The sequence below is a fragment of the Phoca vitulina genome, unplaced genomic scaffold, assembly GCF_004348235.1.
Source record: "Phoca vitulina isolate PV1807 unplaced genomic scaffold, GSC_HSeal_1.0 scaffold81, whole genome shotgun sequence".
NCBI lineage: Eukaryota > Metazoa > Chordata > Mammalia > Carnivora > Phocidae > Phoca > Phoca vitulina.
Window position 1 is genome coordinate 496,847 of NW_022589784.1, and position 23,737 is coordinate 520,583.

General features: G+C 65.2%; 3 protein-coding genes across 3 annotated transcripts; all 3 read left to right on the top strand.

Moving 5' to 3' along the window:
• Positions 1-5,621: 5,621 nt before the first annotated feature.
• Positions 5,622-11,641, top strand: WDR18 (WD repeat domain 18). The gene is made up of 10 exons (XM_032394918.1): positions 5,622-5,854; positions 6,989-7,099; positions 8,696-8,829; positions 8,975-9,116; positions 9,539-9,682; positions 9,767-9,831; positions 9,922-10,046; positions 10,260-10,426; positions 11,177-11,245; positions 11,347-11,641. Exons 1-10 carry the CDS (start codon positions 5,645-5,647, stop codon positions 11,476-11,478), a joined length of 1,299 nt encoding a protein of 432 aa, XP_032250809.1. The 5' UTR covers positions 5,622-5,644; the 3' UTR covers positions 11,479-11,641.
• A 4,288-nt stretch (positions 11,642-15,929) lies between these two features.
• GRIN3B (glutamate ionotropic receptor NMDA type subunit 3B) lies at positions 15,930-23,190 on the top strand. The gene is made up of 8 exons (XM_032394828.1): positions 15,930-16,355; positions 17,900-18,492; positions 19,051-20,083; positions 21,858-22,003; positions 22,133-22,248; positions 22,329-22,480; positions 22,780-22,944; positions 23,021-23,190. Exons 1-8 carry the CDS (start codon positions 15,930-15,932, stop codon positions 23,081-23,083), a joined length of 2,694 nt encoding a protein of 897 aa, XP_032250719.1. The 3' UTR covers positions 23,084-23,190.
• On the top strand, positions 23,114-23,614 carry LOC116625727 (glutamate receptor ionotropic, NMDA 3B-like; the record flags this gene model as incomplete). The annotated part of the gene is made up of 1 exon (XM_032394553.1): positions 23,114-23,614. A coding segment is annotated over one exon (501 nt), but the record flags the coding sequence as incomplete, so codon positions are not given.
• Between the last annotated feature and the right edge of the window lie 123 nt (positions 23,615-23,737).

A 23,737-nucleotide genomic window follows, 5' to 3' on the forward strand; every position in this document is an offset into this window, starting at 1 on the left:
GTTATTCCAGGGGCTGGCGGTGGTCTTGGTGAGCACCGTCTGCCCTAATGCCCAGGCGGGTGGGGGGCTCTCTTGGCACCCGCTGGGTCCCCGCGGACCAGGTGGTGTTAGGTAGTGCTCTTCACGCCGCCCAGTGGGATTGTTGTTGGGGGGGGGCACTGACTCAGCTGTTGCCAGGGTGAGCCTGTATTCTCTAATTGGGCTCAGGAGCCCGGCCTAACGAGGGGGGGGCAGCACCAGCCTCCCCCTCTCCCTGATGGACCAGGCATCCTCCCCCGGGAGACCCGAGGAGGGAGGGTCCTGGGCCCCCAAGGCTGGATTTTCCTTTGTGTGGGGCTGTGCTGTGTCTTTGGAATATCTCAGGGTCCTTGACACTCCACCCCCCAGCCTTCCAGGAGCGGGGTCTCCTCTCTGCTTTTCCTTCTGGAAGGTTCTGCCCTTCCCTCTCTCGCGGCAGCAGCACAATCATGGTGGGAGGGGATCTCTTTGTCCCCAGGCACAATCCGGCTCCACACACAGAAGCCCCCCCTCCTCTCACCCCAGCCTGACCCGTGGGCGCCCTGGCCCGAGGCCTTCAGGTTCCCCGGTCACGCCCTCGTGGGGGGGGGGTCTGCAGCGTGTTTCTTTCTACCTCAGGCCTGACTCTTGATGCCAAACCCCGTGCCCTGGCTCTCCCCTCGCCCCACCCTCCCCGTGGGGCCCCTCCACCTGGAAGGCCCGTACGCCCGCCTTGTTCGTGTGTGTGCGGACCGGTGTTGTGTCGCGGGTCGATGTGGCCTCCCGGATGTAACTCAGGGTGTGGCCTGCTGTTCAAGTGATGATTGTAGGGGACGGGTGGGGGCGGGGCATGGGGCCCAGTCCCCCGCTCCAGGCCAGCCAGGGGGCGGCTGTGCTGGGGGGCACCCACCTGAGCTGGGAACGCGAGCGGGGTCCTCCCCTGCCTCTGCCTTTGGTGCCCCATCCAGCCCCCGCCCCTCCTGTCCCTGGGGCTTAGGGAAGGGGAGGGTTTCTGGGGTGCACATCAGCGCCCCCTTATGCAAACCCAGGTGCGGATGGACGGGGGCAACTGTCTCTGCCCTTGGTTCTGTGAGGGTCGTTCCCGAGTGGGCTTCGCGGCACTGCGAGGGCGGAGACCCCAAACTCAGGGTGGAGAGGGGCTCGCTGGGGCTCCCCTGCTGGAGGTGTTGCTTCCAGAATCTTCCGTGGGACCCCTGAGCTGGGGGCTGGGCATGCAGGGTGGGACGGCGGGTTACTTTCCATAGTTCTGCATTTGTACACTCACTTTCCCATTTTTATCACTTTTGTCCACTTTGTCCTCCCCCCCCCCTTTAATTTTGCTTTTGCATTTTTTTCTTGGCAACCATGAATTCAGCCTTTCATTCCTGACATGTGAAATTTCAGTTTCTCTGGGGTTTGTCAGACGGCGTGAGTACTGCGCCGGCACTCAGGTTAAAGTGAAAAAAAACTTTTTAAAAAAAAGGTTTAAACGACTCTACCTCTGGCCGGGCCTGGCCTTGTCGCCCTGGCCAGGGCGGCCTGTACCAATTTCAGTTTTTGCAGAACATTCAGGTATTAAAAGGGGAAAAAAAAAAAAAAAAAGGACAAAAGACCAAAAAAAAAGAAAAAAAAACAAAGAAGAAAAAAAAAGTGTGTGATTTTGAAATTTAAAAGAACACTGAAAGTTTACATTTTATAACATTATTATGCAGATTGTATTTAAACTTCAGAAATATTTAAGACAATTGTAACCCTGTAAAGCTGATGAGATATTAAAACAAGACAAAACACTTCTGACTTTTAACAGAAAATGCCTCCTGTGGTGGTTTTTTTGGGTGTGTCTGGGTCCCAGGGGCCGTGGGCCCAGGGTCCATAACCCCTCCATCCTGCAGCAGGGACGGCGCCCAAGGGACAGGCCCTGGGTCTTCAAGTGGGGGTGTGTGTGGCCATCACACGTCCGGGGGGCCCTGGTGCAAAGTGTATGTTTAGGGATTCGGGGAGAACAGAGGTGGCAGGGCCAGGGGTGCCCTAGCCTGTCCCCCAGCCCCTTGGCTAGGTCTCCTGCCTTCTGATGCCACTGTCACTCCGAACCCAAGCCCCTGGGGTGTGTGGTCTGCCCCCTCCTCGCTGGGCCTTCCTCTGGGCCTTTGCAAGAGCTCTTTCCCACTGCCTGGGTCGTCCTTTCCCTGTGTGCCGGGCAAGCCCCTTGTCACCCTCTGTGACACGGAGTCATGTGTGTGCTTCGTCCGTTCCTGTGCCCCCTGGGGTCACCCCCTCGGCTCGGCGCGCTCCATGACCCTACATGGCAGGAGAGGGGCACCTGAAGAAAGCCCCCCCACCCCACCATCCCACCGGGCCCTCTGCAGGCTTCTGAGACAGGGACCCAGCCTGTGTGCCCCAGCAGCCTTCCCGCTGGGGTCTGGCTCACCTGTTCACATTTTACGATTCAGTAGGTGTAGCCCCAAAGCGGTTCCCCCCGCTTTTTATCCAGGAGATAAAGGAAAAATAATTTTAAGAAGGAAAATGTCTCTCGGGCTGCAGTTTGCAACCCCTGGGCTCAGAATGTTTGGAAGGGAAATCCTGTGTTCTCTGCCTCCAAACCCAAACCACAGCAGCACTGCAGAATTTGGGCTGGAAGAGATTTTCTGGGGTGTCTAATCCATTTACCCTCGGACCCACACCCCCCCGCCACAGAGTGTGTGACGGGCTCAAGGTCAGCTTGGCTGGACCGTGGGCAGGCCCAGCCTCCTGCCATCTGGCTCCCCTACCACCAGGACCGGCCCGGGCCGGCCCCGGCCAGTCCCTCCCGCCTGGGTCAGCCCCCAGGGCTGCACTAGGAGTGAGGGAGAACCAGCTGCCCCTCCTGTCACAGCCGGAAGGGTCCCATGCGCCTCCGTGGCCCATTTCATCCACGGCATTTCCACTCCTGTCAGAAATGAGTCAGCTGCGTCTTGGTCCCAGCGTCCAGGGGCCTGGGGGACCAGGAGAGGTCAGAGGGCCGGTGGCTCCACCCGCCTCTCAGGGCTCTCTCCTCCCGCCCCAGAAGATAAAGGAAAAATTATTTAAAAAAAGGAAAACCCTTTCTTGCAAACTGGCTCAGCCAGTCCACATCTTCATTCCTCCGCTGAAGAGGCCCAGAGAGGGGCCAGGAGGCCCTGAGGTCACACAGTCCCAGGGGCGCCAGGGAGGGCTCAGGCCCCCCCATGGCCCTCCCGGCTTCCCAGAGCCCATCAGCTCCTGCCTCTTGGGCTTCGGAGCTTCTGCCGAGGCCCGACGAGGCTCCGGGAGGAAACATTCAAAACCTGATTAGCAGAGCTGAGGGAGCCTGCAAGGAGCCAGGGTTTGGAGCCGCGGCCGGAACAAGGAGAGGGTTTTCACCTGAGTCATCCTCCTTCCCTCCTATCGTTGGTGCACATGACGGGGGCTGCCCCCGAGGAAGGAAGGTGCCCCTGGGCTGGGACGCCAGAACAGTGGGGTCTGCTCTGGTTCTTCACTGTGTCCCCACTGCCCGCAAAAAGGTGCTCAATAATGGAAAAAGAATAAACGAAGAATTCAGGGCTTAGACTGGGCGGGGGGGAGGGAATGCGTCTGTGCCTCAGTTTCCCCCATCCTGCTTCTGCTGCTACAGCCACACCCTCCCAGCCTTGGATTTGGGACCAGGCACCCACCCAGCTGGCACCAAGGAGGTCTGGCGACTGGGTGGTCCTAGACGCCCCCCAAAGTGTGGCTGTTGTCCTGCCTCTTCTGACACAACTGGTCTGTCCTCATTCCACGCTCGCTGGGCTGGGGGTGGGGTGACCTCTGACCTCCTGGGAGGAGCGCAGGGGAAGGAGGCCTGTGAAAGGCCAGCACTGCAATCCAGCTGTGCTTTCCACGCCAGCGCCTGCCCCTACGGGAGCGCCCACCACCAGCACGCTGTGGGCACCAAGCTTACAGCCCTGTGACCCACGTCTGCTGGGCCTGCCCCCGTGTCCTGGCATCCAGGAACTTGGAAACCTCAGGCCTCCCGGAAGGAGAGACAGACCCAGGACCCAAATTCCACGGCTGTGGGAAACCACAGTGTCCCTGTGGTGCGTGTGGGGAAACTGAGGCCCAGAGCATCACTGTGATTTGCTCCACGGGTCAGAAGTGCAGATTCAAGTCCTGAGTTGGTCTTTAGAAGAAAGGCCGCCTGGCCACCTGGGCCCACTCCTAGGAGACACACGGCGTGGTCATTCTCAAACAGGATTCCAGAGTGCCAGGGGTTCAGGATTCAAAGAAAGGTGTGATTTTGGGAAACCCATGTTTGGAAAGCATAAGTTAGCATTCCCGGTGTTTTGTTTTCCTTATTCACACTTTAAAAACAACACTTGAGGAAGCGGGGGCATTAGCTGGTTCTGGGGGTGGAAATCAGGACCCCTGTTTCTACCTGCAACCCGTCTTTGAACCAGGAAGCCCCGCCTGAGTGTCCCCATCTGGCAGCTGCTGGGGGCTCGCACACTCGGCTCTCCGCAACTTACAAGAGTCCTTAAGTCTCTTATGCCTCCTCGCCCACCCCAGGGTGAAATGAAATCCAGGCTCCCCACTGCCTGACAGGCCCCGCATTGCCCAGCTCCATCCTCCAGGGTCGGCCTCAGGGCCTTTGCACATGCCTCTGCCCACCTTGCTCTCCAAGTTGTTAGTTCCCTGCTCAAGCGACACCTGCTCTGGGAAGCCCCTCCTCCAGACCCCCAAACGAGGCAGGCCCCCGTGACACCCCTTCCTCCCCGTAACTGCTCCTGCCGCGGCCCCACGCCTGGGCGCAGCATCCGCGGCAGAAGCCCCTTCCGGGTCCGGCCTCCCGCTCGGAGGCTCGCGCCTGCCACCCGGCGGCCGGGCCTGCGGCTGCGGATTCCCCGCGCCCCCGGCGAGCGCCCGGGGCTCGTTCAGGCGGTTGTCCGCCCGGCCTCTCCTGGACCGCGGCGCGGGGCCGGGAGACCCCGGAGCTCCGTCCTGCTCTGGGCCGGCTCGCCCGCTCCCGCGAGCCGCCCGCGGCTTGGGGGCGGGGGCTTCGGGCCCGGTGGCAGCCCCCCGCACCCCGCAATGCCGGACAGTCACGCGCTCTCCCCTCCCGAGTGGATTCTAACTCGTCCGCGTTCTTCAGAGGCGCTGTTTTGAGACACGGCCTGGGCTGGCGGCTGTGACCCGAGGACCCCGCGCGGGGTCCGGGGGCGGCGGACGGGGGGTCCGCGAGCACGCGGCAGCTCTGTCCGGCACGTAGGACGTGTTTACGTGCGAGGCATTACCGAGGCCTGTGCGTCGGCCCTTTATTATCTGCACACTAAAAATAAAGGGATCCGAGAGGGTAGGTCACTCGGGGAAAAGGCCCAGCGGGAACGGCCAGGCCAGACCTGCAGGCTGCAGGGGACCCCGAGCCATGCCCTCCACAACTACTTGGGGGCGCGGGCTCCCCCTAAAATCCCCAGCCAGGCGTGCGCCCCCCGACTCGCCGCCGAGCGAGGGAGGAAGCGCGGGTCGCAGGGAGGGCCCCGCTCGGAGCACGTGGTCAGCGCCCGGCTGCTCGCGCAGCCGCCCCGGGCGGCGCAACGTGGGCGGCGCTCTAGCCCCGCGGCGCAGGGGCCCGAGTCTCGCTGGCGTGACGCACTTCCGGGGCGTTGCAGGCGGCAAGATGGCGGCTCCCATGGAAGTGGCCGTGTGTACGGACTCGGCGGCCCAGCTGTGGAGCTGCGTGGTGTGGGAGCTGCATTCGGGCGCCAATTTGCTCACGTATCGCGGCGGCCAGGCCGGACCCCGCGGCCTGGCGCTGCTCAATGGCGAGTACCTGCTGGCGGCGCAGCTGGGCAAGAACTACATCAGCGCCTGGGAGCTGCAGCGGAAGGTGCGGCGGCGCGCGCCCCGGCCCGGGCTTCGTGGAGAGTGCGCGGGGCGCCCGAAAGTGGGGTCCGGGGAAGGGTCGGTGGGGGCAGCACGCTCCCTGAACCGGGGTGGGGATGGGGAGTCTCGGTTAGGGTGTGCTGCGCCTGCGCGGGTCTGGGGGCGGTTTGGAGGAGGGAGGTGCGCGCCCGGCGGGTGGGATCATTTAGGGCGCTGCGCGCGCGCAGGGCTGAGGGTGGGCTCCTCGGGGAGAGTGGGGTGCGGGTCTTTGGGGCAACCGTTCTTGATGGGCTGGGGAACTGGGGAGAGCCCTTGGGGCGCGAAATTTAGTTAAAGGGAGGACTCTCATTTGGAGTTCGTGGGTCTCTTGGTCTTGGAAGGTGAATGTGCGAGGCCCGGGAGGGTGATGCATTTATTTCCCCCAAAGGGAGTACTGCCCTTCCCCATAAGGGCCCGTGGGTCTCTTCTTAAAACACCCAAAATGCAGGGGTACCTGGATGGCTCAGCGGTTAGGCGTCTGCCTTCGGCTCAGGTCATGATCCCAGGGTCCTGGGATTGAGCCCCACATCAGGTTCCCTGCTCTGCGGGAAGCCTGCTTCTCCCTCTCCCTCTGCTGCTCCCCCTGCTTGTGTGCGCGCTGTCTCTCTCTCTGTCAGATAAATAAATAAAATCTTAAAAACAAAAAACAATCCATCCAAAATGCAGCCTGTGAAGCTTGCAGCTGCCCAGTTCTGCCAGCTGAAGTCTTGGCACAAGCTCTGTCCTCTGACTTTGCCTGGTGTGACCTGCACACAGTCGTGAAGTTTTTCCATCAGATGAGGAAAGTGAGGGTCAGGATCACAGGCCAGACCTTAGGGAAGGCATGATTGTGGCCATTAGGCTCTCTCTCAGCTCCTTCCTGGACCCTCTGTGCCTTGACCACCCCCCCTCCCCAGAGTAAGCACCATTGTGCTTTTATCCGACAGTCTGCAGGCCTCCCCTTCCATCTGCTGGAGCAGATACCTTCTTGATTGAGCTTTGATTTGTTCAAACCGCCCTTGTTCCTGCTCCTCTTTCTGGCTCCCTCGGAATTTTCTCCCCGCTGTCCCCTAGCTCCTGAGTTCCACGTGAAGCTCAGAGGCTTCTTATGTCTCTCTAGGACCAGCTCCAGCAGAAGATCATGTGCCCTGGGCCTGTCACCTGTCTGACCACATCACCCAATGGCCTCTATGTCCTGGCGGGGATTGCAGAGAGCATATACCTGTGGGAGGTAAGAGGAGGTATAAAACCAAGGTAGTGGGATTTGGTCTGCAGGCTAATTAGGTCGTGTTATGGGCACCTGGGTGGCTCAAAGTGGGCTGAGCATCTGCCTTCGGCTCAGGTCATGATCTCAGGGTCCTGGGATCAAGCCCCACATCGGGCTCCCTGCTCAGCGGGGAGTCTGTTTCTCCCTCGCCCCTTGGTCCTCCCCCCTGCTCTTGCATGCTCTCCCCCTCCCCTCTCTGTCAAAAAAATAAAATCTTTTTTTAGAAAATTAGGGTGTGTTGTCACCAACATTTGGTTATGTGTGGGCGGGAGAGACCCACCTCACCACCTGCACAGACCATGTAGGGTTTGGGGCCGGAAGATGGAGACACGACCACGCTCTTCCTTTCTTGAGTTTGTCCACACCTGTGAATCGACCTTTGTCCTTCCCCCAGACGTCTCAGAGCACCACAGAGATGTGAGGGGACCTAGTTATTTCATTCTGGGGACTGTTAAACCCCAGTACATGATTCTAAAACTAGGAAGCAGTTGCTGTGGTGCAGGGAGGGAAACTGAGGCAGGGGGTTCCTCAAAGGTTGCCCATCACGGTAGAAATCCTTGCCGTGGTGCGGAGGGCAGAAAGCAGCGTCTCCTCTGCCGATGAGGGGCATCTTAGGTCTTCGCTTGAGGGCTGTTGTCTGAGCCTGGTTCCTCCTTGGAGCTTTCCTGGCTGGTGTGAGCCGTGACCACAGGGGCGCCCCCCACAGCCAACCCGAGGCGGCAGCTCAGGCTGAGGGCCTGACTCAGGTATCAGCCACTGTCCCCCTTTCCCCCCTTCCCTCTGTGTGGATGAGGATGAGGAGGGAAGCTGGAAATCCTCAGGGGGAAAGCATGCGTGTCCCTCTAGGTTTTCCTCTTGTAAGGATGCCACTCGTTAGGTTTAGGGCCACCGTACTCCAGCGTGACCTCAGTCTGAACTGGTTAGACCTGCAAAGACCCTTTATGCGAGTAAGGCCTGGTCCCAGGAGTTAGGGTGTGAACATGTGTGCTAGGGGAACGCAGCTGAACTCACAACGGAATCTGGGCCCCCCAGCCCACCCCACTGCCCAGGTGGTGTGATGGGCTCACCTGTCCCTGCCACCTGGGGCTTCCCCCTTCCCTCAGCCCCACACTGGCCCATCCCCACCCGGTGGCCTCTGAAGACAGTGACTTCCTGCTCCTGGGTCCCAGGTCCAGCTGGTCCTGAACGGAGGGGCCCACACTTTCAATAGCCTCCTGTGGTCACTCTGGTCCACGCAGACGGCCCCTGCCCTCCCCAGGGCCGTGGTGACATCACTCCCTCGCCTTGTACTGGACAGGGGTCCTCGGGCCACCTGACGCCCAGGACTTGGAGGTCAGGGTGACGGAACAAGGGGGTGGAAGCTCAAATAGGGCCGTCATCCACTTGGGGACATAATGGGGACAGGCACAGGCAGGACAGCTGGGAGGAGGCCCGGCCCACCAAGCCTGGGGGTCCCTTCCAGACCGCCTGCAGGCTGTCGCCCAGTGCCCCCAGCTGACCTGGCAGTGGGGGGCGGGCGCGGCGCCGGGTCTCCCGCTGACCTGGGTGCGCCCTCCGCAGGTCTCCACGGGGAGCCTCCTGGTCATCCTGAGCCGCCACTACCAGGACGTGTCGTGCCTGCAGTTCACGGGGGACAGCAGCCACTTCCTGTCGGGGGGCAAGGACTGCCTGGTGCTGGTGTGGGGCCTGTGCAGGTGGAGGATGCGCCCCTCGGGCTCTGGGTCTGGCCGCAGGGCGGGAGGGCGGGGGGGAGCCATCTGAGAGCTTGGGGGGCCTGGTGGCCACGTGGGCGCAAGGGGACGTGGGCTCCCCCCGCTGAGGTCCGTGCCCTCCGCACAGCGTGCTGCAGGTGGACCCCGCCAGGACCCCATCCCCCCGGCACGTCTGGTCTCGCCACACCCTCCCCATCACAGACCTGCACTGTGGCTTTGGGGGGCCCCTGGCCCGGGTGGCCACCTCCTCCCTGGACCAGACAGTGAAGGTAGGGCCCCCACACCGCAAGTGGATCTGTGAGTCATGCCCTGGCGGCTGACGGGTTCTTGGCCAGCCTGAGCCCGTGAATGGCCTCCTTCCCTGGCAGCTCCAGACAGCTCTGAATCCCCCTGGTGCTTCCGGCCTCAAGGACGGCCAGCGGGTGGACGGTCCAGGCGTGTGTCGGCTTGGAAATTCGCACTTGGCTGCCTGTACCTGGCAGCTCCCTGGCCAAACCTCGGGGGATTTGAGGGCACCCTGGCCCTTGGGGCTTCGCCATGGGCGGGGGCCGACAGCCGCTAACACAGGGGTCACGGGCATGAGGGGCAGGCTGAGTCCCAGCCCCCGGGGCCCCGTGGGTGGTGGCTGTGGTCCCGGTTCCCCGGGGGTCCAGAGTCTCCGGGTCTGTCCCACACCCACCCGCACCCCCAGCTGTGGGAGGTCTCATCAGGCGAGCTGCTCCTGTCCGTGCTCTTTGATGTGGGCATCATGGCCGTGACCATGGACCTGGCCGAGCACCACCTCTTCTGTGGAGGCAGCGACGGCGCCATCTTCCAGGTGGACCTCTGCACCTGGGTGAGTGGCAGCGGCAGCCGGGGGTCCGTGGGCCCCAGGGTGGACGTGGCCGACATGGCTGACGGGCCCCCTTGGCCTCCACAGCCTGGGCAGAGAGAGAAGAGCTTCCAGCCGGAGCGGGACAGCGGCAAGGTGTTCAGAGGGCACAGGTGCGGGCCGGGGTCTGTGGACGCTGGGGTGGGCGCGGGAGGGGCCCTGTTCTCTCGCGGTGGGCTCGGGGTCACCTTGTCCACCCGCAGGAACCAGGTGACCTGCCTGTCCGTGTCTGCCGACGGCAGCGTGCTGCTCTCGGGCTCCCACGACGAGACCGTGCGTCTCTGGGACGTCCAGAGCAAGCAGTGCGTCAGGACGGTCACCCTCAAAGGTGAGGCGCCCTGGAAATGGGCCCCGGGACGGCCGGCTCCTCCTCCCCTCTTGGAGGCCGTGGCTCTCCCCGGGTGGGCACGGCAGCGTTGTCTGGACCCGCGCGCCGCCGCAGGGCCTGGCGCCGTGGGGGGGTGGGCGCCACCGCTCTCGGACCGCTGGGGGGCCTGGCGGGGGAGGTGGGTCGTGACCGTGACACCCCCCCCCCACGCAGGCCCCGTGACCAACGCCTCCATCATGCTGGCGCCCGTCAGCATGCTGAGCTCAGACTTCAGGCCAGGCCTGCCCCTGCCCCATTTCAACAAGCACCTTCTGGGCGCCGAGCACGGGGATGAGCCGCACCGCGGGGGCTTCACGCTGCGCCTGGGTCTCCACCAGCAGGTAGGCACTGCCCCCCCACGGGACACCTGCCCGGGCCTCAGCGAGACCCTGCGGGCCCAGCGCCTGCTCCGGGCGGCTCTTGACGCCCTGCGGGGGCCGTGGTGGCGGCTGACGCGCGCACGGGGGCCCTCCGCTGGGAGGAAGGCGGGAAGCTCGGAGCGGACGTGCGCTGTGCGCCAGGGCGCGTTCGGGAGCAGAGCTGGACCTGGAGGCGCCGGGTGTCCGGCCACCGTGGGCGGAGTAGCAGGGCACTCATACCCCTGGCCGCAGCCTGGGGGCCTCTGGGGACGGCCCGTCCGCCCCCCAGGCCGAGGGGCCCCTGCCTGTCTTCAGGCTGTGCTCTGTCTTCCGCGGTCTCCGTGCCGAGCCTCTCGAAGTCGGGGGTGGGGGGGTGTCCACAGTCCTCCTGCGGATAGCTTGACGTCTGGCTCTGCTGAGCACCCGTCTGCCGGCCGAGGGCGGCGTGCCAGACGCTGTCCGGCCGGAGACAGACCGCCTCCCTGCTGCCATGTCGCTGGGCCGGGCCGGCAAGCTGCCCGCGGGCCTGGTCGGGCAGAGTCCTGGCGCAGGGAGCGGATGGGAGCGTGGGGGTCGGAGCCCGCGGCCTCGACAGAGACATCAGCCCCCCTCCCCCAAGGGTGGGGGCGCCATACCCCAGTCCCCCCTTGGGTCAGTGCGTGTCCGGCGTCTCCCTCACGGGGGCGCCGCCCGGGGTCCCGGGCCACGGACACAGACTCTCCTGTGTTGCAGGGTTCGGAGCCCAGCCACCTGGAGAGGGCAGAGCAGTTGCTCGGGGTGATGAGCAGCACGATGGAGAAGGTGGGCTGCAGCCCTGCCCTGGGGGAGGGGGCGGGGACTGTGGGGTGCGACGCGGGGACAGCGCCCCGCTCCCTCACCTCTGAGCCCCCGTCCCTCCGCAGAGCGTCCTGGGCGGCCAGAACCAGCTGCGGATCCGCGTGGCCGAGCTGGAGGACGAGGTGCGGAATCTGCGCAAGGTCAACCGCGACCTGTTCGACTTCTCCACGCGCATCATCACCCGGCCTGCCAAGTGAGCCCGGCCTGCGGCCTGGCGGCCCCTGCGTCCCCCGCCCCTGCAGGGAGACCTGCTGGGAGCTTTCAGCCCCACGAGCACTTGTGTCTCCAGGCATTGGGCCACTGGTGTTTGCTGTGGCCTCTTGGTGCTGTTCTGTTTTTAACAAAAGAACTAAAAGCCCCTTTTCTCTGGGCCTATCTGTGTGCCGGGGGGGCCGCCGCAGCTCCCGCGTCCGCCAGGACTCGTAGCAGGACCTGTCTCAGCAGAACCCGCTGGGCCCAGTTTTTAAAACTTAGTGCCCAGAAGCCATGGTTCTCAGACTTCAGACGCTTGTCGGCTGCCCCAGGGCTTTGGCTCAGCCGTGAGGGCTGGGTGATACTCGGTGGGAGGGGGCGGGAGGTGGTTCAGAGAGAGCAGTGTGGTCCGGTCCCGTTCCTCTGATGGCCTCCCAAGGATCCCCCCAAGCTGGGTCGGGGCAGCCAGCTCGGGTGGTGGCCAGTCCTGGGCCGGGGTTCTCCAAGAGGGATGCGTGCCCACGCAGCTCAGTGATGTTTCCTGTTGGCACAAAGGGTCTGAGGGAGGCCAGGTGTCCCTACTGCCCTGGGGACACGACCTGCAGCCTGCCAGCACCTGGAGCCTGGCCCAGACAGTGGGCTCCGAAGCAATCCTTGGAACCTTCCAGAAAGCTGTCCCTGACTAACAGCCTGGCTTAATGGTGCAGAAAACCCGTGTGATTGAGCAGGTGCTGTGCGAGCTGCAGCTGGAACCTGTAGTCTATGCTGGGTTTGTGCTCTCGGGCGGAGGGACGGCCCCTTCCTCGGGCTCTGTGCCCTGGCCAGGGGTCCAGCCGCACTGCAGCGGAGGTGGGGCATGAGGGGGGCTGCCCCATCCGTGCCAGGTGAGGGGCCCAGCTGGCTAACTGGGGACATCACTCCATAAGCCCCCACCCCACGGAGCGGCCCTCAAGGCCAGGATGGGGAGGGGTCACAGCAGGAAGGGGCTTGGCCAGGTCCTGACGGTGCCGGCCCGCACAGGGCTGGGGGCCTAGCGCTCCGTCCCCCACCCCAGAGCGCGCCAGAGCACTGGGGTCTCCATGTTCCCATCTGCGGGCTGGGCCCAGTCTGTCCTCGCCGCTTGGTGTCCAGAAGGTCTGGAGGGAAGGGGACAGCTTCAGGTTTGGCTGAGACTCCTCAGGGTCTTTACCCAGCTCACGTGCCCAGGTCCTGGCGAGAGCCCCTCCAAGCCCCTCGGTGCCTGTGGGCCTCCGTGTGGCCTCAGCTGCCCGCACGGCTTACGTCATTAAACGTTTTGGAAGGAGCCGTGTGGCTTGTTCTGGGGGCCTGGTGCTGGGAAGGGGCCATGAGACGGGCTGGGGATTTCGACCTCTGTCTGGGAGGTGCTGTACCCCCCTGGCCCTCATGCCCCGAGGATTCACACAGTCAGAGGCCCCCCCCAGCACTGCCCTGGACCCTCAGCTGCCCACTTGGTGGGTCCCGGATTTCCTCCAGCTGTGTCGTCCCCTCCCACCCTGCGGATGGGGGCGGAGGTGACCGCGGGGCTCCTGGGGGGTGGGGGGTGCTGTGATCTGAGGGCAGCAGGGGACACCTGGACGGCCTGGCGCATCGCCATGCAGATGGTCTCCGTGCCCACATTGTCTCCAGTGCCCACCTGGAAGGTTGCCCATGCTCCCTCTGTGGCCACGGCGGGAGGAAGTTGGACGCCCTGCTGCAGGCCTGTGGCGGGAGGACACGGGGCGGGGGGCGCCCACTGATTTCCCCTCCATCACCACGCGGCCTTGGACACGCCGCACCTGGGCCCCAGACTCGGTTTCCCTGTGGGTAAGCGGGGACATGCCCTCTCCAGGTCTGCAAGGAGCCTTGGGGAGCCCGCACACGGCTGGCGTCCAGCAGGATGGCTGCCTGCCCGGTGCGGGGCTCGCAGCAAAGGGCGCGCTCTCGTCCAGGCTGAGGTTACGGACGTGTCTCGTGCAAGCACGATCTGACCCTAAATCGTGGGCAGTCGTGGCCAGAGGAGAAGATGCTGGCAGCGCCCGGTGTTTGTGGGCGTCCTGTGTGTGCTGACCGCGCTGCACCTCAGACCGCGGGTGGAGAAGGAGAAACCGTAGCCTGGCCCCCTCGGGCAGGGGGAACACGAGATGGGCAGCCGGTGTAGCAGACAGCCTGGGGGACCTCAAACAGAATCGCCGTATCCCCCAGCACTTCCACTTCTGGGTACTCACCCAAAAGAAATGGAAGTCGGGGGGCGCCTGGGTGGCTCAGTCGTTAAGCGTCTGCCTTCGGCTCAGGTCATGGTCCCAGGGTCCTGGGATCGAGCCCCGCATCGGGCTCCCTGCTCGGCGGGAAGCCTGCTTCTCCCTCTCCCACTCCCCCTGCTTGTGTTCCCTCTCTCGCTGTCTCTCTCCTGTCAAATAAATAAAATCTTAAAAAAAAAAAGAAATGGAAGTCGGGGTTCAAAAAGGTATTTGCACCCCCGTGTGCATGCAGCAGGATTTATAATCACCGAAAGGTGGAAGCAAACCCAGTGTCCGTGGATGAAGGATACACACGGCGTGGTCTGTCCCCACGCGGGAACACGCTCCAGCCTCAGGAAGGAAGGGACCCTGACACCTGCCACGACGTGGAGGGACCCTGGGGGCACTGGGCTCAGCGAGAGGAGCCAGACCCCGAAGGACACATCCCACAGGACCCCACTCCCAGGAGGTCCCCAGAGGAGTCCTGTCCACACAGACAGAAAGATGACCCAGGTCCTTCTTCACTGCCTCTGACAGTGGAGGGGACGGGATGCAGAAGAGGCTGGTGCTCAGCTGCCTCCCAGAACCAATGCAGCAATGTCTGCCGCCTGAGTGTCCCCGAGCCAGACGGATCCCCAATTCTGAGGAGTCCTGCTGTCAGAGGGACGTCACCGCAGGGTGGGATGAGACCCTGGTGGTCCCTGAGGACTCAGCCAGGACCAGGGCACATGGCTGGGCTCCCTGGTGCGAGGGGCCCCTGGCAGGACGGTGGCCTCAGGTGGGGAGGGGCTGGCAATTGGGGACCCTCCCCATCCTGGGATGCCTGGCCAGGTGGCTGGACGTTGTGGCCTCGGCAGCCAGAACCCAGCCATGCGGCTCCCCTGACTCACCCCAAACTGTGATCCCTGCTGTTGTCTGGCAGTTGGCATTTTTATTCATCAGATGGAGTTTTATCCCTGTCTCTCCGGTGCTGGCTCCAAAAGGAGACAGTTGTGTGTGTGACAAATCCACCGAGTGGACGTTCACTCATTAGCCCTGGAACGTTCTGTGCCAGAGCGGCTGCCCTGGGCCCCGAGGCATCTTGGGACTGCCTTGGTTTTCTCCGCTGCACCCCTCTGGGGCGGACGGGAGGAGGGAAGTCCGTGCAGGGCGCTGCTGGGCCTGGCTCAGCCAGTGGTCATTGAGGACGTGCTGCATACCAGGGCCACAAGAAGAACCCCGGTCGTCCAGGGCGAGACGGCGCAGAGAACACGAGAGAAGGCTTGGGGGATGGTACATGGCCGGGAGCTGCAGAAGCTTCTGGAGCAGTGGACAGTGTCCTTGTCTGAGCTCATGCAACGAGCAATTATAGAGTGCCTACTGTATGCAAGCATTGGAGACAGCATTAACAAGCCAGACCCACTCTTGCCCTCCCACAGTTGAGTGGGGGAGGATGGCCACTAAGTAAGAGAGCAGAAGAACCAACAAAAATTTGACAGCATGTGATAATGTAGGCAGGGGGAGGGTAGGGAGGAAGTTCTGGGGGACAAACAGGAAGTGTTTTTCAGAGCAGGGGCATTTGGCATTGGGTCCTGAAGGGTGAGGAGGAGTTCTCTGCTCCAAGTTACCTGCCAGCAATGGGAAGGCAGGAGATGTGCCCTACAGGTTCCCATCAGACGTATCTACCTGTTTCCCAGGGTGCACACGACGTTAGAGCGCACTCAGATGGGTTGGCCGAGGTAGACCTGGAGGTGGGCGGTACTGCTGTGTGACCAGGGAGGCAAACTGACCCCTCCTGGGCCTCAGTTTCCCTGACAGCGATGGGCCATGTTCTCAGGCTGGAGAGGGCATGGGGGGTCCTGGAATGGAACAGGGATGAGTGTGGGGACTGATGTGACACAAAATCTCTTCCTGGTGCTAAGCCTCGGTTTTCTCATCCGTAGAATGGGGAGATAACTCACCTGGCAAGGCGCTGGGAAGAGCAGTGGTCAGGTGCCACACCCCACCCCCACCCCCCCGCGCGGTGTGGTCATGTGAGCCTCAGTTTCCTGCCCTGGGGAGTGGGTCCCACTCCTCCCTAGTGGGTTGCTGACATCGGGGGGCCGGGAGGGGCGAGGCCGCCGCAGGTCGCCGGGGCGCGCAGGGAGGGAGGCGCCGCGGGGCGGGACAGCGAGCTGCGGGGCCGGGCGGAGGTCCGCCTCCTGCGCGCTCCGCCCCGCCGCGCCGCCGGCAACTTTGGGATGGAGTTTGTGCGGGCGCTGTCGCTCTGCCTGGCGCTGGCGCTGGGGCCGGGCCCGGCCGGGGGCCACCCGCAGCCGTGCGGCGTCCTGGCGCGCCTGGGGGGCTCGGTGCGCCTGGGCGTCCTGCTGCCCCGCGCGCCCGCCGCCCGCGCCCGCGTTCGCGCTGCCCTGGCCCGGGCCGCCCTGGCGCCGCGGCTGCCGCACAACCTGAGCCTGGAGCTGGTGGCCGCCGCGCCCCCTGCCCGCGACCCCGCCTCGCTGGCCCGCGGCCTGTGCCAGGCGCTGGAGGCCCCGGGCGTGGCGGCCGTGCTGGCCTTCCCGGAGGCGCGGCCCGAGCTGCTGCAGCTGCACTTCCTGGCGGCCGCCACCGAGACCCCCGTGCTCAGCGTGCTGCGGCGGGAGGCGCGCGCGCCCCTCGGAGCCCCGGTACGCGGGGATGCCCGGGGTCCGGAGGAGGGAGGCCCCGGGACGCTCCTGGGCGCGGGGCTGGGGGTCCGACGCCAGAGTCGCCGGGGCGCACGGGACCCGGACTTCTGGACCGCGGATACCGGAGCCCCCCACCCGCCCCCGCTCGGGGGTTGCCCAGGAGTCCAGACGAAGGAGTCCCTGGGGCGGCTCGCGGGACCTGGACCCCTGGACCCCTGGACCCCGGATGCCCCCAGAGCGAGGGAACCCAGAACCAGCGGCGGACCCCGTGAGATGCTTCTGGCCCCGGGATGGTGAAACCCACACGAGGCCCCCTCCGGGGGCGCCACTCCCGTGCAGACCCCTTTCCTGGGCCTCGGTGATGGAGTCTGGCCACCGTCTCTTTATGGCCGGAGGAGCCATCCCCATGTGGAGCAGGGCCCCTTCCCCGCTCACAGGGCGTCTCCCAGTTCCCACCAAGCAGGGCCCAGGCCATCCCTGCCTCATCTCTGCGGGGTGCAGTTCGGGGGTCTGCTGCTTGAGCATCTTCCCAGCCTCCTCCGGGAGGGCTGTCACTCAAACCCCTCCACCCCCCACGCTCCGCATCTTTGGAGTTTATTCTCTCCTTGATTCCACCCCCGGGCCTGGATTTGGGCCCGAATAAGTAGAAAATGGGATAAGGAGGAGAAAAGGGTGAGTGACAGGGCTCTGGGTGTCCCGTGGTGTCCCCACGAAAGACCCCCTTCCCAGGACAGCAGGGAGGGGCCCAACGTAGGGACATGGGTCTGGTAGGGGCCTCCCGCCCTCCAAATCCACCTCGAAGCCCCCTCCAGGGCTTCCTTCTCCTCAGGGAGGGGAGACGCGGACCCTAGAGGAGGCCTGGGGTCTCGCTATCGCCGCCGACCCTGTGTCAAGGCCCGTCCCCCGCCCCCTGCCTCCACCTTGTGGGAGAAGATGCAGGACCCAAACCCAGGCCTGTGGCGCCCTCTGCTGCCACCTCCAGGAACTGAGCCCCTGCAGTTGTAACTGTCCGTCTTTTGGGAGGGATTAAGCAGCAGCCCCAGCCCTCGGCATCCTGTCCCTACCTGTGCAACACCTTAGAGGTCTGGCAATCTATCTCGTCCTTCACGGGCTAGAAGCAAGTCCAGGAGAACTTTCAGGTCGCCACTGGGCACAGAGGGGCCCCTCAAAACCCTGGCTTGCCAGGGAAGTCTGAATAGAGGAGGGGCGACGGAGCTGGGTTTTGAAGAATGTATAGGAGTTGGCTGGCATAGAGAGAGAAAGGGATTCTAGCTGGGGAATGCAAAAAGCCTCAAAGCGGGGCACTACCAGGGTGGTTGGAGCCAGGAGAGGAGGCCCTGAATGTCAGGCCAAGGAGGCTGGGCTTCGTGCTGCTCGCAGTGGGGAGACAAAGAGGGTTTAGAGCAGGGTGGGCTGGAGGAGGCAGGCATGCCGTCCAGTTTTGAAGGCGACGTCTATTTATTGAACACCTACTGATGGGGGTGGGAAGGGTATGGAGGGTCACAGGTCTCCGGCCCTAACTGTGACCCCCCGCCCCCCGCCAGAACCCATTCCACCTGCAGCTGGACTGGGCCAGCCCCCTGGAGACGCTGCTTGACGCACTGGTGGCCGTGGTGCGGGCACACGCCTGGGAGGACGTCAGCCTGGTGCTCTGCCGCGTGCGGGACCCTGCTGGCCTGGTGGCCCTCTGGACAGCCCGGGCCGGCAGGGCCCCGAAGCTGGTGCTGGACCTGAGTCGGCCAGACACGGGCGACGCGGGGCTGCAGGCACGCCTGGCCCCCCTGGGGGCCCCTCCGGGGGGCTCGGCCCCAGCCCCGGCGGCCGTACTCCTGGGCTGCGGCCCAGCGCGCGCGCGGCAGGTGCTGCACGCCGTGGCCCCCGGGCCCCGCTGGCTGCTGGGCACGCCCCTGTCCGCCGACGCGCTGCCCACGGAGGGCCTGCCCCTGGGGCTGCTGGCCCTGGGCGAGGGGGGCCGACCCCCGCTGGAGGCCGCCCTCCGGGACGCTGTGGAGCTGGTGGTGCGAGCCCTGGGCAGCGCCGCCCGGGCGGAGCCGGAGCGCACCCTCCTGCTCACGGCAGTCAGCTGCCACGACCCGCAGCCAGCTGGGCCGGAGTCCTCAGGCCGCTTCTTGGCACGGTGAGTGAGGACCCGGGTGTGTGTGGAGGGGGGTGCCCGGGCCCCACATCCAGTCGCCTCTGCCTGTGAGTCGTGAAAGCACCATTATTGGGCACTTGCTGGATACCAGGCGTTGGCCCCTCACCAGGAAGCGGGTTCGTCTCCGGCAGAAGCAGAGCCAGAGAGGGGGCTCGGGTGAGGGCCTCAGGGTGCTCTGAGAGAGACAGGAAGGGCAGGGGAAGGAGACGGGGAGGCGGGCAGGGCCGAGTTCCCGCCGGACCCCACGGGAGCCCTGCAGGGCGAACGGCATCCCGGCGCCCGGGGGCTCCACCCGGGCGTTTCAAGACGGAAGCTGTTGGCTTCGGGCCAGAGGCTTCGTCACTGCCTTCCTGGCGTGGGTGCCCGGCTGGCGTGGGTCTGGTGGGGGGGACACCACGGCATCCACCGTGGTGCCCAGCCGTGTGCTGGGGGCGAGCCCAGCGGAGGCTGAGCTTGGCTGGAGGGCTCCTGCCCCCCACCCCCACCCCCAGCCGCCTGGCACTGGCCCCCCGCTCCCCCTGCTCCCCGCCCGCCCCCCAGGTTCCTGGCCAACACGTCCTTCCGGGGCCGCACCGGGCCCGTGTGGGTGACCGGCTCCTCCCAGGTGCACATCTCCCGGTACTTGCGAGTGTGGAGCTTGCGCCAGGACCCGCGGGGTGCCCCGGCCTGGGCCACCGTGGGCAGCTGGCGGGCCGGACGGCTGGAGTCAGAGCTGGGAGGTGCGGCCGCACGGCCCCCGCCCTCCCCGGGAGCCCGAGCCCGGCCCAGGCTGCGCGTGGTGACGCTGGTGGAGCATCCGTTCGTGTTTGCCCGGGAGCCGGATGAGGACGGACAGTGCCCCGCAGGGCAGCTGTGCCTGGCCCCCGGCACCAATGACTCGGCCACCCTGGACGCGCTGTTCGCCGCACTGGCCAATGGCTCGGCGCCACGCGCCCTCCGCAAGTGCTGCTACGGCTACTGCATCGACCTGCTGGAGTGCCTGGCGGAGGACACGCCCTTCGACTTCGAGCTGTACATCGTGGCCGACGGCAAGTACGGTGCCCTGCGGGACGGCCGCTGGACCGGCCTGGTGGGTGACCTGCTGGCCGGCAGGGCCCACATGGCCGTCACCAGCTTCAGCATCAACTCGGCCCGCTCCCAGGTGGTGGACTTCAGCAGCCCCTTCTTCTCCACCAGCCTGGGCATCATGGTGCGGGCCCGGGACACGGCCTCGCCCATCGGCGCCTTCACGTGGCCGCTGCATTGGTCCATGTGGCTGGGCGTCTTTGCTGCCCTGCACCTCACCGCGCTCTTCCTCACGCTGTACGAGTGGCGCAGCCCCTACGGCCTCACGCCCCGCGGCCGGAACCGGGCCACCGTGTTCTCCTACTCTTCGGCCCTCAACCTCTGCTACGCCATCCTCTTCGGACGCACCGTCTCCAGCAAGACGCCCAAGTGCCCCACGGGGCGCCTCCTCATGAACCTGTGGGCCATCTTCTGCCTGCTCGTGCTCTCCAGTTACACCGCCAACCTGGCCGCCGTCATGGTCGGGGACAAGACTTTCCTGGAGCTGTCGGGGATCCATGACCCCAAGGTGGGCAGCTGTGGGGCCTGGAGGTCAAAGCTGGGAGGTCACCCACTCCCCCAACTCCCGTCCCAAGATGCAGCCGCGTGCGGCCGCCTGCTCCTGAAAGCATTTATTTTATTTTTTTTTAAATATTTTATTTATTTATTTGACAGAGAGAGACACAGCGAGAGAGGGAACACAAGCAGGGGGAGTGGGAGAGGGAGAAGCAGGCTTCCCGCTGAGCAGGGAGCCCGATGCGGGGCTCGATCCCAGGACCCTGGGACCCTGACCTGAGCTGAAGGCAGACGCTTAACGACTGAGCCACCCAGGCGCCCCCTGAAAACATTTATTGAGCGCTTGGTGTGCCAGGCATCAGGGGCCCAGCTGGGACAAAACAGGCGAAGATCTCCACACTGCAGGGGGAGGTGTCAAGAATCAAGATAAGCAATCTGGATGGTGTGTGAGTTGGCCATACAGTGTCAGAGAGAAAACAGGGCAGAGTGGGGACACAGGGAGTAGTGGGAGGGCCATCTTCTCAAACGGGGGCAAGGAATTCCTCTGGGAGGGGGGTGACATTCAAGGGACCTTTATGTCGACATCAAGGAGGAATGTTGCGAGAGCAGCACAGCAGGTGCAAAGGCCCCAGGCAGGAGCAGAGTGGGAGGAGGTGGCCCGGGGCACATCCTGCAGGGGGTCTAAGGCAGTTCCTTCTGAGACGGAACTTGCCCCTGGAGCCCTGGAGGGCTGTGAGCAGAGCAGAGCTGTGCCGCTGGATTCCTTGTCATTTCACCATAAACACCCTGGAAGCTTTCACACACATCAGGGTCCCCTTCTCCCAGTTGTCTTACCGCCCCCCCCCCCCCATGGTTTGTTTGAATCTGCGTCCTAAACACGCACACACTGCAGACAGATTTCCTCCCCGCCCACCGTGTCCTGGAAATCTGGTTGCTGGAGCAGTTTTTGTCCGGTAGCAGCCCCCGTTTGGATCCGGCTGTGTCCTGGGAGGGTGCTTAGCCTGTTCTGCTGCACCCTGGGCCCTATACCGTTTGTAAATTGGTAATAAAACCTAGACCCAGCGCTGTCTGATGCGCTAGCCACTCCCCACTTGCGGCTACTTTAAACATGACATTGAGCGTAAGTGCTCGACAGCCGCCTGGGAACAGCACAAGCACAGAGGGTCTCCTCAGAAGGTTCCAGACGGCACCGCTCTAGAGGCTCCAGTCCAGGTCTGGCTTTTGGGGAGCGCTGTACCACATCAGGAGGCATGGGTCAGTGTGACCACGCGCTCATCCTGGGAGGCCAGGGCGCAGGGGCCTGGCCCGGAGGGCTGAGCGCGGGCGGGTTCCGGGAGACACCGGGAGAGAAGAGGAAGTACAGGGCCCACTCGCGGGGCAGGAAGCCCCAGGAGGCCAGGTGTAGGGGCCTGCTCGGGAGGGACTCCTGCGATAGCGCAGGGGAGCGTGGAGGAGCTCTGGGGTTCAGGGCCAGGTCTGCGTGGGCATTTAGAACAGCGGCTCTCACCCAGGCAATCCTGCCCCGGGGACAGTGGGCCCTGTCGGGTGACACCACGAATGGGGAGCTCCCGGCGCCGAGTGGGTGGGGCAGGGGTGCCGCTGAACCCCCAGAGCGCTCAGAAGGGCCGCCAGGCGATCCGGCCCCACGCGGGCCGGCTGCGGGAGAAGCTGGGTGAGAGGCCGGGGGGGCCGGGCAGCCCCAGGAGGGTGCACGCAGCAGGGCGCGCGGGGAGCTGCAGGCCAGGGCCGAGCGCCCGCGCTAACGAGCTGCCCGCCCGCCCCCGCAGCTGCACCACCCGTCCCAGGGCTTCCGCGTAGGCACCGTGTGGGAGAGCAGCGCCGAGGCCTACATCAAGAAGAGCTTCCCCGACATGTACGCGCACATGCGGCGCCACAGCGCGCCCACCACGCCACACGGCGTCGCCATGCTCACGTGAGGCCCAGCTGGGGAGAGGGGCGGGGCGGGCGCCGGGGCGGGCGGGGCCGGCCACCTGGGGGCGGGGCGGGCGCCGGGGTGGGCGGGGCCGGCGGGGCCTCTCACCCCCCTGCCCGACCCCCGCAGGAGCGACCCCCCCAAGCTCAACGCCTTCATCATGGATAAGTCGCTCCTAGACTACGAGGTCTCCATCGACGCCGACTGTAAACTGCTGACCGTGGGCAAGCCTTTCGCCATGGAGGGTGAGGGGCCTCTGGGACCGGTGGCCCTGGGGCGACTCCTCTGGGAGCCTGGCCCCAACCCAGTCCCTGGTCCCCCCTAGGCTACGGCATCGGACTCCCTCAGAACTCGCCACTCACCTCCATCCTGTCCGAGTTCATCAGCCGCTACAAGTCCTCCGGTTTCATCGACTTGCTGCACGACAAGTGGTACAAGATGGTGCCTTGTGGGAAGCGCGTCCTCGCTGTCACAGAGGTGGGGGAGGGCCCAGGAGCCGGCGTGGGGGTTAGGCATGGGGGGCCCTGAGCCTGCATGGGCCTCAAGTGAGGTGGTCAGCCCCCTGCCCACTGCCCAGATGTGTGCACTCCTACTTCTAGGAAACCCCAGCTCACGTTCCCCAGGAAACCTGGCTCCCAACGTGGAAGGCCAGCCTCCCAGTCCGGCTCCGCCGCCCCAGGCTCTTCTCTGGGCCAGTCTGGGTCCCACCCCCAGCCAGGGTTCCCCACGGGTCTGGCCCTGCCCGTGAAGGGTTGGTGCCCACGTGTCCCCCCCAGACGCTGCAGGTGGGCGTCTACCACTTCTCGGGCCTCTTCGTGCTGCTCTGCCTGGGGCTCGGCAGCGCTCTGCTCAGCTCCCTGGGCGAGCACGGCTTCTACCGCCTGGTGCTCCCGCGCATCCGCAGGGGCAGCAAGCTGCAGTACTGGCTGCACACGAGCCAGGTGAGGGGCCGGGGCCACGCGGGTGGGCCCGGGCAGCCTCCCGTGAGCCCGACGGAGCCTCTGTCTGGGCTTGCAGAGAATCCACCGCGCCCTCAACACAGAGCCGCCAGAAGGACAGGAGGAGCCAGAGCCGAGGTAAGGGTCCCCCTCCGCCCCCCCGGGGCTCTGACACCAGACCTCCCGCGTAGGACCGGGCAGCTCCACACGCCGGGACCCCGACCCCAGAGGCAGAGTGGGTGTGAGGACGCTGACCCAGCCCCTTCCACCCCACGTCCCCAGGGCTCTTGAGCCGCAGCAGGACACACGGGCAGCCTCTGCGGGCTCGGCGACCTGGACACGGGTGCGCCGGGCCACGGCGAGGGAGCGCCGCGTGCGGTTCCTACCGGAGCCCACAGAGGCGGCCGCAGCGCCTGACGCAGAGGCGGCGGGGCCGCCAGAGCACCCGGTCTCGCTCTGTCCCAGGGGCCGCCTGCCGGCCGTGCTGCCCTCCTCCGAGCTGGAGCAGCTGGAGCAGCTGGAGCAGCTGGAGCAGCTGGAGCAGCTGGAGCAGCTGGAGCGACGCATCCGGAGTGCGCGGGAGCGGCTGCGCCAGGCCCTGCTGCGGCGAGGGGAGCTCCTGGCCCGGCTGGGGGACCGCCCCTGCTCCGAAGCACCTGCCGTCGCCCGATGACCCACCCGAGGGCACGCAGCCCCCGCCCCGCTCCGGCGGCCCCACGCCGCCCGCCCGCACTCGGCCCAGGGCCCCCGCCCCAGCCCGCACGGAAGCCCGGAGGCCGCGGGAGCAGGTCCCTCC

Bases quoted from the DNA above. Each gene is read 5' to 3' on its own strand.
- GRIN3B (XM_032394828.1), top strand. From the start codon at position 15,930: ATGGAGTTTGTGCGGGCGCTGTCGCTCTGCCTGGCGCTGGCGCTGGGG. The intron at 16,356-17,899 runs GTACGCGGGGAT...GCCCCCCGCCAG, and splicing joins GCGCGCCCCTCGGAGCCCCG to AACCCATTCCACCTGCAGCT. The intron at 22,945-23,020 runs GTGAGGGGCCGG...CTGGGCTTGCAG, and splicing joins ACTGGCTGCACACGAGCCAG to AGAATCCACCGCGCCCTCAA.
- WDR18 (XM_032394918.1), top strand. From the start codon at position 5,645: ATGGCGGCTCCCATGGAAGTGGCCGTGTGTACGGACTCGGCGGCCCAG. The intron at 7,100-8,695 runs GTAAGAGGAGGT...CGCCCTCCGCAG, and splicing joins AGAGCATATACCTGTGGGAG to GTCTCCACGGGGAGCCTCCT. The intron at 9,683-9,766 runs GTGAGTGGCAGC...TGGCCTCCACAG, and splicing joins AGGTGGACCTCTGCACCTGG to CCTGGGCAGAGAGAGAAGAG.